Raw genomic sequence first — 11,210 nt, 5'->3', positions numbered from 1 at the left:
CATTAAATGAATGTGAACCAGCTGCAGCCCTGGAAATCACAGTAAGGTCTGCAAATTATTTAAGCTCAAACGTTTTGGAGGGGAGGAATCCAAACTTTTGCATTTGCTGTTTTTTTTCCTCTTCTTATTCCAAATTTGTATTAATAATAATAAAAAACTGTTATGTCTTACTTAACATAGCTGCATGCCAGTTAAAGGGCACATCGTTTTTTCATCACATGTTGAAATCAGCAGAAGCAGAACTCAACAATACCCAAACTTTTGCATGGCACATAATACGCATGTATTTTTTTTATTTCATTTTATTTTTTCCCGCCTGCCCTTTTTTTTTTTTTTTTTCGTCTGGCGTGCAACTTTGTAACATCACTTCGAAATGCTTTAGGTGCCAGCAAGCTGGCCTGCAAGCCAATTATTTTTTCTGTAGACAGCACAAAGTAATGTCAGCTTTCTCCTCTGGCTTCTCCTAATAACTGACAAGGTGTAGAGGGCGAGCATCATTTACTGCTGCCATGCCTCCCCTCTTCATCTCACCACCCGAGCTTGTTTTCGGTGTGTTTCCCTCTCACTTCCAGCCACATCCAATAAGACTCACTCTCGGTGTACTTCTTTGTACTGCCCTCTTGTGTTCTTGAGCATTTAATTTCCCCCCTCACTTTTTCTCCGACTATTGTGTACGGACAGGCTTTAAAAAGGCACGTATTACTCTGATAACACATGCAGTCATTGTGCGAGGGCACGGGGCGTTTTAAGCTTCGAACATCTTTGTTGCAGACAGGTCAATTCTCTGCTGTTTTTGTAAGATGCAAAGCTGTCTCTTCTGCAGAGTTTGTTGCTCCCCTGCAACTGTACATTTTCTCTGAGATGTAATACAAGAGAAACAAGACTAAAGACTCTTGAAAGAAAGAAAAAAACTCCAGCAACTCGACTCGTCCTTCTGCAATCTGAAGAATGCACGTTGTCCTTACTGTGTGTGAGAGAGGCCACTGTGGACTCAGTGAACTCGGATTAGCTTCCAATCTGTGCACCAGTGAAAACATAACAGTAAAACAGGGCAAAGATGTGTAATTAGAGCTGCTGCTGCTGCTGCATACACATGCTCCAAGTGCCCTCTTGTGGTGGCTGACGTTTAGCATTGAAGGTTGAAGTCAAATATACTGTAAGTCATACAGAGGTTTTTGAGTGTGAAGCACAAATAGCCTTCCACTAACTAACCAAAACTGTCAAAGTTAGGTCAGTTGCATATGGAGGTAATTATGGGCTTAAAAACATTTTAAAGGTAAAGAGCATTCATTAAATCCTTTGATGGTTTTCTTTTGGAAACGTGTGGGCTTGTTATATTCAACATGAGAAATATTTGTAAAGAAAAAAAAGTCTAAAAGACCAGTACGAAGTGTGCAATGGAAAATTGCGAGAGGAGTTTCAAGATTCTTCTGTTTTTCTACAATAAAATGTGAGATATTTACTTTAAAACTTCAGACGAACTTGGTTTAGTTTTAAATGCTCCTTAAATTTTTTTTTCAAGTGTAGTAGCTCACATAAAGGATTATTTGTAGATGAGACAAATTATGAAAGTTTTCACTAAACCGCCATGAACCTGCACAACCATGGCGCATCTCTTGTAATTCCTGTTATCACAGAGCAGAGCTATTGTGCTACATGCATAATGATACACAAAGTGACTTACCTTTGACAAGGCCACTGTGGTCCGCTCCTGGCAAGAACAATGGCCCGAATTTCGATCCGCTTTGATCCTCGGGTCACATTATCAATTGTGGCCCCGGAATTAAGCTGGTACCCAACCAAAGGACGCTCAAATGCTGCAGATAAACTTTATCTGATCAACCTAATCTGTATTGACAGCCTTGGTCTATATGCCAAAGCTCGATATCTCTTTGAGCCAAGAGCCGTGTTTTTCTGTCTGGCCACTGATCAACCAAAAAGAAAAAAAAAAAGAAAGAAAGAAAAGAAAAGTGCTGGAATCTGAAAGAGAAAAAAAACATTCTCCAACTGCAGGAAAGACTGATGAGACAGGCAAAATTCAACCCTGCAGCATGGTGGTGTTGTGGGAGGGTGAGTTTGTGGTATCTCTCCCTCTCATCTCAATGGCACAGACAAGGGAAGGTCAGTGTTAAGGTCAGTGGTTGCAGAATGGGAAGTGGTTGGCAACTGAGAGAATGTATTGTGGCAGCTAGTTAGGGAAAAGAAGAGAGCAAAAATGAAACAGGGAGAGGGGGGGAAAAAAACGACTGGTTAAAAACAAGGAACGAGGCAGGAGACAGAGAGCGCCAATTTAGCTGGTTGACCTGAGAGGCTTGCTTACCATTCATAGCCTCGGTGAGATGTTTAAAAATGTCTCAGCCGGAGCATTTTAACTCCTATAAACAGAAAGTCAGACTGAGGGCTTTCGGCTTGAGAGTGTCCAGGTTCTGAAGTGCCCACTTGGAAAATAACAAATACAGTTGAACACATATTTGGGAAACTTATAAAATAATCCTCCCTTTTGTAAAAAAAAAAAAAAAAGAAAAAAGAAAAATCAAGTCAACTTATTTGACTGGTCTGCTTTAGAAAAAAGAAAAAAATTTGCATATTTCAGCTGTACAGGTGACAGGACGGCTCCTTCGTTCATCATCATCTGCCACGCACGTCTCTCTCTGGAGTCGTGCGAGCAGCAGCCAGAACGTTCCAGGAAGCTGCAGGGGCACGAGCTTATCTCTCAGCCCAGTGGAGCAGGTAAACGATGTCGTCATCATCCACTTGTGCCGAAGCTTGATTGGCCCAAGAAAGAGCTGCGTGTGCGATTGAGAGCCATCGAGGTCAGAGATGCAGATTTGCCTCTCAGTGTTGAAACAGACATTTTCTGGGCAATTTGGGAAAACTTATGTTAGATCTTCTGTTCACTCGTGTTGTAAAAGACTGTAAGGTTTCTTTGTGGTACTGTAAGCAATGATCCGGGGCCCTTCGGGGCACCACGGGCTAATTCATGCTACCTTGAGGTGCTTTTGAGCACTTAACTAGTGTTGAATATTTTCTGAAATCTCCATGCACAATTAGCAAGTACAGAGGAGCCTCCAGGACAGGGGTATCTCAAATCTCAATATCGCCGTTTCTTTTTCCTCATATGAAATGTGTAATAATGTGGATGTCTGAATATCACAGCAGTCCATCTACCTGTGTGTAGCCTCTGGCGCAGTTTAATTAACTCATCTGTGTGGTTACAGAAGGCATAATGGGAAGGGAAACCATTAATCAGAAGAAGATCCTTCCCACTGATCTCATTTGAAACAGTTTCTCCGTGTGCTAAGAAAGACACACAATCCTAGTAATCCTCCCAAATCATGATTAGTCGACAGGTTTGAAACACAACCGCCCTCGAGGAAACGCATCAATCGATGAGGAGAACAGAAATGTTATTTGCCAGATTCATCCGTCGTTAATCCCGGTTGTTCAAAATAGACTGAGAAGTGCAAAAAAAAAAAAAAAAATGTTAAATGATTCTGGGCGAGATGATACCTGGTCCACGATTAGGTAGGTGGCTAATTCCTGAAATGGGGCCTGTCAATTATGCATGTTTCTGGTTGGCCTCTCTCCTTGCAACTTGGGAGGTCCATTAGCTTGGAAGAAAAAGGAGAAGCATAAAGGGAAGGGACACTAGAGGGAGACAGTTTGTTCACATCTTCAGTCTTTACCGCAGGTGCATCTTGAGGGCTTCTGACTTTTACCTGCTCGAGAGAAAATCACTCGGCCTAAAGTAAGCAATGTGAAATCATTCGCAAATTCCAAAAATGGTCTCAAGTGTCCGAGGGATCCTCATGACAAAATGGTTCAACGAGACAGAAGCGGTCTCCTCTGAGCTGCAGTAGATCATTTCACACAGGAGTACACTCTGAGAACATGTGGTTCTGTTGATATGCAAGATCCCAATTCAGCTTCAAATTTCATTTTAAAGAATGTTAGACATCATTTTCTGTTGAGAGGTTAATGTATTTTATTTCTGATTTCATTCAGGTAAAAAGTCCTGCAGAGGATTTTAGGAACTTCTTTCTTCTTGACAAGGTCAGGTAAAGATCACCAGGTCGGAAACATAATGCCTCTCACAACGTCGTTTCCCTCTTGTCTCCTTGTCTCTTTAGCTTCCACACATTATGAAGTATGCTTCTTCCCTCAGTTCCCACAAATCCTCCATTTTTTATGCAACGAGGCAGTTAGCAACAAAGATTTTCTCCCCCCGACCCCTCTCTCAATTGAGAAGCGCTTCACATTTCGCCGCTGACTACAGGCTTGCACTAATACACCGACAGGCTCGGAGAAAATCTCTCCTTTTCCCTAAATGTTATGTAAATGACGACGAGCTCTGGGGATGCGGGACACAAAAAATGTCTTCCTTGAAACGTGTTGTCTCCCAATTAATCAAAACATTGTCAGACACTGTCACCTTCATAAATGTGTCCAAGTAATGGTGATGGAACTGTACGCTCTGCATTACTTTCAATGGGGGGGGAAAAAAAGAGAGGTTTGCACATAGTTTTATGTAAAGAAGCAAAAGAAGCCAGAATGGCTGTCAGACTGAAGTTGCTTAAAGAGGAATAAACATTTTAGGCACTTTCATCCGGCTGTGGGGGCAGCTCGGATTAAAGCGGAGCACAGCTTTATTTAAAAATCTATAAAGATTTCTCTTCCAGTTTGTGTTGTGCACAGACCCAGAGACAAAAATCATGAACTCACATACAGTGGCCGAGAAAAGCGTCTATCCCCTTTGAACTTGTTAGATTAGATTAGAGCCACACATTCCAGTGCTGATTGGAGAGCAGAATTGCTGAGTGGAAGAGAAATTTTGAATGGTTTCAAATTATTTTTGTGAAATAAAATCCGACAAGGATAGAGGGCATTTATAGTGAGCCCTTTGTTCTCTGATACCCCTCAACCAACCGGCTACAGAAGTCAACCCAAGTAGTTGTCAAAAAGTCTACGCTTGTGTTAGTTGTTCTGTAAAGGCAGCATAGAGACCATGGGGCACAGCAGAGAGGACAAGAACAAAGATGCAGAGAAATCTGAAGTACAGATAGGTTAGAAAACAATATCCCAAAATTTGGAGATCTCACTGAGAGATATTCAGTCCATCATCTGAAAATACGAATTTTGTAAAACCAGGACACGACGCTCCCAAACTGGATCTAAACTAATTGAAGAAGGTATTTTTTAGTAACGCAGTCACACTACGACACCGCTGAAGAAACGTAGAGATCCTACAAACTGAATGTTATGTGAGGCGGAAAACTAACACTACACTACCATGTACACGCCATCCCCATTGCAAAATATGGTGCTGGTAGTGTTGTGCCGTGCGAAGACATTAAGCCAAGACATGGAAGCTGGTCAGAGGTGATGGGAAGTTGGAGAGACCTAAATGTAGGACACCGTTGGAAGAAAAGAGCTGGGACTTTGGCCTTGCAGCAGAACAATGCTGAACATAATCCCAGCGTGAAAATGGATTGATGCAAATTTCTGAGTAGGAATCTGGAATTTGTGGTAAGATTAGAAACTTGCTACTCATATATTTTCCTTCAAATTTGACTGAACTCAAGCAGGCATTTCATTTTGTTTTGTTTACATGTGGAAAGCCGGCGGAGACATACCCCAAAACACCAGCAGAAAGTCGTTCTACAAAACGAGAACCGAGTGGGGCTGTGTGCAAATGCTCACCACACTTACTAAATTTTATTTACATACATATGTCCCTTATCCCAAAAATATTTTGAGTTATTTGCTTGGAACATAAGAGATATGAAAAGTTGTGATTGTGTGAGGCGTCGGTGTTTATTTTGCCACAAACACGTCTAGATTTCAAATGTGCAACTCTTTGTAAAATATGATAAAATGTCACACCAACAGTACCCTCCCAAACATGTTTAACTTGACTCCCGTCATGGCACGGCCGTAATAACTATGATAAGAAAACTGAATAATTCACAATCCCACCGTGAAAGCAGAGCCTCCAGTGTTTTTATTTTGAGCGTAAAACAGAGGTTGCTCTTCACGTGTTAAATCCACAGTGATTTTCGTACACCTCGCAATGGGCTTTAGAGCTTGTTGTTCCTTAGAGCTCGCGTTCAACATCAATTTATAACCTCCCTCACTTGTTTGTGTCTGTGCAGCTGGATGAGAGCGTGCATTTTTTTTTCTTTTTTTTTTCTGGGGGAGACATATAAAGAACCTGCCTCCCATCTGACAACAGTAATGTAATCATAAATGCATCACAAAATGGCATGGGACAGAACTACAGTGCAAAGACGGTGTAATAGTCTTTCTCACACGGCGTCATATTTCCATTTTCTATGACACTCCGATGCAGCGAGGAATTACTATTTGGCTGCGCACCTTTGTTTCAGAGCTACAGACAGCTCCTGTGTGGAAAGTCCCAAAACTAATGACAGACTTTTAGCTGCTAAACTGACAAAAGTGTTGTTATTTGGGTTTTATCTTCAGCATTGTTTCAAAAACATGCTGCCTGGCCAGATAAGAAATTCCCTGTGGTGGAACCCTCAACAGTCAGGGAAGACAGGCCTATTCAAAAGGCTTCTCCGACTGTGAATAATAAAACCGGATCACGAGTCACATTTCACATGGAAAACTGGAAGACTCCTTATACAAGAATTAATGAGAACTGCATTTATGTGACATTTCTGTTTGACTCCTGACTCATTTTTAAAATATTGTCTTAGGCCGTAAACATTTCTTCCTTTCCACCATTCTCTGTTCATTCATTCTTAATATTTTACTAAGCTTTTTTTTTTTTTGTACCTCTTCAAGGTTATTAAAAGGCAGAGCCAGCTTATCTCTGTGTACACTGTGCAGAGGGCAGGGCTGACAGCTCATTATAGGTCATCTACATGAAAAGATCCATAATTACACTACTGTATGTACGGATACCAGACTTTATTGATCCCCATGGGAAATTTCTTTTTGTTGGCTATTGTGATGAATAAGGCAGTTGAAGGTGAGACCTTTGGGTCAGCGGCTGAGATTCAGTATCTTGCTCAGGGACACGTGAACAGAGCTGAACATTGATTTTGTGCCTCAAAGAGCTTTCTTTAATTTATCTGTCCTAAAACCACTGCTCAATCTTTGCTGCATTTCATCACTTTGGGTGGGAGATGTTTTAATAATTCAGCAAGCTGAGTGTATTGTTACCATTTCAGCTCTGATGGCATAGCTGCATCATGTTTAAAACTATCATTTAGCTGCGAGCAAACCTTCGAGTTTGTAAACTGTAAAATTGCAGTACATCAATAATTGTAAGGTGGAAGAAAAAATTTTTATATTGTTTTCTAAAGTTTTATTGAAAAAGAAATCTGAAAATTTGCTATGAGTTATGAATGCTCACACAAATGTCCCTACACATAATCCTTTACTGAGATAATGATGGCTCCGCCCCCAAGCAGAAATAGAGCAAACAAACAGTGTTATAGTGTCAGAGGTCAAGGAACTCATTGGATTACATGATAAATTTTTTTGAGTTATTTTTGCCTTATCAGCTAATGCTGAGGCACAGTCCTCCATGGGGTCTGTAAAGTTATTTGTGGGAAACAAAGGACCAATAAATGTTAAATCCCAAGTCTTTCACAACCAGAATAAGAATGAGGGAAACAAAGTCTCATTAGATGTGAGCTTGAAAGATGTGTCGACTGCATTTTTGCACATACAAAACAGGTGAGTAATGACTTAAACAATACTGGCTTGTGAAAACATGCCTTCCGAAAAAAATGCTTAGATATAAATACCACAGTTACTGCAGCATATGTTTTCATGCCGTCATAGAGCTACCATTAGAATTTACACACATAAAATAAAGTATGATCGTGACTGTGATAGTGAACTTCATGAATAGTGACCAGGGAATAAGAGGAGTGTGAAGGGGGGAAGACCTGCAGGTTCAAAGGTCAGGAATTGAACCCAAAAAGGCTGCATCAGGAATCAATTAGTTCCATCGAAGTTCACCTTCCACAGAGCAATAGTCTTAAAAATATGATCAGAGCTACTATGACATGATTAAGGACAATGCATGTTAATTTGTTTTAACAGCCTACTGAAAGTACCTAAATCCAAATGAGAATGTGTGGCTTGATCAACGAAAAAAAAAAGATCTCTTTACGCTCTCATGTTATTCTATCACATAAAGTTTATATTAAATACATAAAACTACAAACCAAAGTTTTAGCAACATAATAAAGTTCAAATGGTTTTGAATATGTTTGCAGTTCACTGTAGCTGTGTCTCAGATAGTAAACGCTGCTGATCTAATTAGATTAAATAGTGAATAACTTTTTTTTCTTCAGTTGTTACGCTTCCGATCATTGTTGAATTTCAAACAAGATGGACGCTTGTGGTGCTGCAACCGTAGTCTTTGGTTCACACATCATGAAGCTTTCAGCTGAATTAAACTGTGAATATATTCAAAAACATAACATTCAAGATGAATTAAATATGAAGGAGAAAATATGAAAAGTCATATATTATATATTCTTCCCAGGAGACAGCTTTATTGGAGAAGATTAAGATCTAAATGTAAATTACTACTGAACGTGTGTCTTCTTTATTATATAGTAACTTATAAACAATATCAATTAAAATACATATATTTGCTACAGACTGTGTCCACTGATTTAGAAGAGCAATAAGCCAGAAGTACCTCCAGTGGCTTATTGCTTAATTAAATGACAAATCGGAGGATTGGTTTGCAGATTGCCTGAATTGACGTCAATTGGATTGGTTAGGTGACAGAGCCAAGCTCCGCCCCCTGTGGGCCAAGGTAGAGCGTGCTGAGAGAGGGAGGAGGGAGCAGGGGCTGAGCTGATCCCACGTGTGACGCTTTCATTCCCGGCTCAGTAATATTCTCATAGCGGGGCTTTGCATATCTCCTGCCCTATCTGTGTGTGTCTGTCACTGTTACTGTAGTCCCAGCCTCTATAGTTTGGAATAGATATGGAAGGAGACGGGAGTCAAGCCACGTCCGGAAGCCTAAATGATTCACAACATGACCCGGGGTAAGAATCTTTTTCTAAATTTAAACCTAAGGTACGTTTTTTTTTTTTTTTTTTCATGTTACAACATCTTGGAGAGGACTTCGGCTGCCGTGCTGGATTCGTCCTCGCGCAGTACGCACTTAAACCCGTGCACGGGTCCGTTCCCAGATGCAGTTTTAAACACCACAGCTTTGTAGCGAGAGTGGCCTCCCCCTTTTATGTAGATAGAGAGTAATTACTAAAAGCGAATGTGCTTTCATAGTCTCCCTTTATCCTTTAAGGTCGCTTTTAGAAGTAGTTAGTCGTCAAAATGGCCGAACTGACATCTGGACTCACTTCTGTTGTGTTTTCCCCTTACAGTAAAATGTTTATCGGTGGCCTCAGCTGGCAAACCTCACCAGGTGAGACTGATATTCTCTTTTGTCGCCGTGTCCAATATTTCTTGTTAGGGATTTTTTTTCTTCTTCTTCCTCTCTGTCGCTGTGACTGAGTGCTCGTTAGCTGCTGGCGGTGTATGTGCGAATGTGCCCTGTCTGTGCAGTAGTGTTCTGTATGGGATATCTCAGTAGTATGTGTGCGCACGATGTTATTTTTGATCTCCGTCCATCTGAAGTCCTCTATTCGACCCCTATGCGCATCGCGGGGTGTTCTGTTCCCCCCCCACCCTCACCATTTCCTTCCTTTTTATTTGAAATGCAGTGACAACAGCGTTCCCATATGTTTTCTGTCAAATAACCCGACATATTCTCTGTGTTCACAGACAGCCTTAGAGACTATTTTAGTAAATTCGGAGAAATAAGAGAATGTATGGTGATGAGAGACCCCACGACAAAACGTTCAAGGTAAATACCGGGCTTTTCCCCTACTTTTCCTTCCCACTGCACATGACGATATCGCTTACTTTGACCGTGTTTAGTATTAATCCAGCTTGTGTGTGCGTGCGCGCGCGCGCCTCCGAGTGTCCCTGTCTGCGCGCGCGCGCCTGCGTGTGGTTTCACAGCGAGCCAGATAAGCTTAAATGCTCGCTGCTGTAAAGCTGCGGCCGATTGCAATTTGACATTGACTTTGTGACTGCACCACAATGTTGGTGGAGCGTCGTCTCACTGTGTAACACACCACATAATGTTCAGCGCTGTCCCCCCACGTGCCTGTTTTACATTTCTGCTGTGATATATTTACAAAAAAAAAATGTAACAGTAATAAGGTCACATGAATGTTAGGACTTTTGTCTTTCACATTGTTTTAACTTTGTATAAAATTCCTAATACTTATTTACAAAAAAATAAAAATGTTATTTTTGAGTGAATTCTCTGTGAATAAAAATTCTAAACTTCTCCGTGTTTCTGTTTTGCAGAGGATTTGGGTTTGTTACGTTTACAGATGCTGCCAGTGTAGATAAAGTCTTAGCTCAACAGCACCATGAATTAGACTCAAAGACGGTGAGTTTATGCTTTTTGCACTTACATAAGAGTTTTATTCATGTTCTGTCTCTGATGTGTTTTGCCAACTGTGACGTTTCTTTCCACTTTGCCTGGGGCTCTCTGGCCAAGCACCTATTAAAGTTAACAGGCTGCTTCAATCAAAGTCAGGTGCACTGGCTAAAATGTGCACAAGCTATCGGAAAGAAAACACGGATGTATTCACTTTTACTTGTCTGGTTGAAAGATGGGGCTGACACGCCCCCCTCTTTATGTGCTGCCACATGTGTACGGTGCACATATCTGCTGTGGACACAAGGGCACGCTGTCTCAGGGTTCAGTTTGATCACTTTTGATGCGCCGATCATGTGCTTAAAAAGCACGAGCTTGATGTATACTCCCCCTACACACAGCCACGCTGAAAACAATGTTTTTGCATTTACAATCCATACTAATCTTTTTAAAGCACCCAACATGCTGTTCAAACTATCTATTGAATTTGATAAAATATAATTACATCGGATAAATGTATTAGCGTGGTGGCAATCAATGAGCAGCGACGAGTTAGATGGTTGATGTTGCAAACATTTATGATGCTTGAAAAAGAGTTTAGCCTCCGACTTATTTAAATAAGCAAATTGACTCACATACATTCAAATTTTGTGAGGCTTGTTAGAGTTTTGAAATTTGTCATCAGATAAATAATAAAAGATTTTAGAGAGGTATTTACAGTGATTGATTAGATGGGATTAAGCTGGAATTAGATTTGTCA

General features: G+C 40.8%; 1 protein-coding gene across 13 annotated transcripts in view; it reads left to right on the top strand.

Annotated features, from left to right (window-relative positions):
- The first annotated feature begins 8,853 nt into the window (after nucleotides 1–8,853).
- msi2b (musashi RNA-binding protein 2b) overlaps nucleotides 8,854–11,210 on the top strand; it is a 277,823-nt gene continuing 275,466 nt past the window's right edge. For 12 of the 13 annotated variants that reach the window (XM_055043792.1, XM_055043790.1, XM_055043785.1 and 9 more), the window contains exons 1-4: nucleotides 8,854–9,041; nucleotides 9,381–9,421; nucleotides 9,781–9,862; nucleotides 10,375–10,459. In XM_055043792.1, coding sequence (XP_054899767.1) covers nucleotides 8,980–9,041; nucleotides 9,381–9,421; nucleotides 9,781–9,862; nucleotides 10,375–10,459 — 270 coding nt within the window. In that variant the 5' untranslated portion in view covers nucleotides 8,854–8,979. Of the gene's footprint in view, nucleotides 9,042–9,158; nucleotides 9,422–9,780; nucleotides 9,863–10,374; nucleotides 10,460–11,210 lie in introns of those variants that run through there. The other variant, XM_055043780.1, reaches the window with a different exon arrangement.

Source organism: Poeciliopsis prolifica, unplaced genomic scaffold (assembly GCF_027474105.1).
Source record: "Poeciliopsis prolifica strain line A6 unplaced genomic scaffold, Auburn_PproV2 SCAFFOLD019, whole genome shotgun sequence".
Taxonomy (NCBI): domain Eukaryota; kingdom Metazoa; phylum Chordata; class Actinopteri; order Cyprinodontiformes; family Poeciliidae; genus Poeciliopsis; species Poeciliopsis prolifica.
This window is presented reverse-complemented; position numbering and strand designations above follow the sequence as displayed.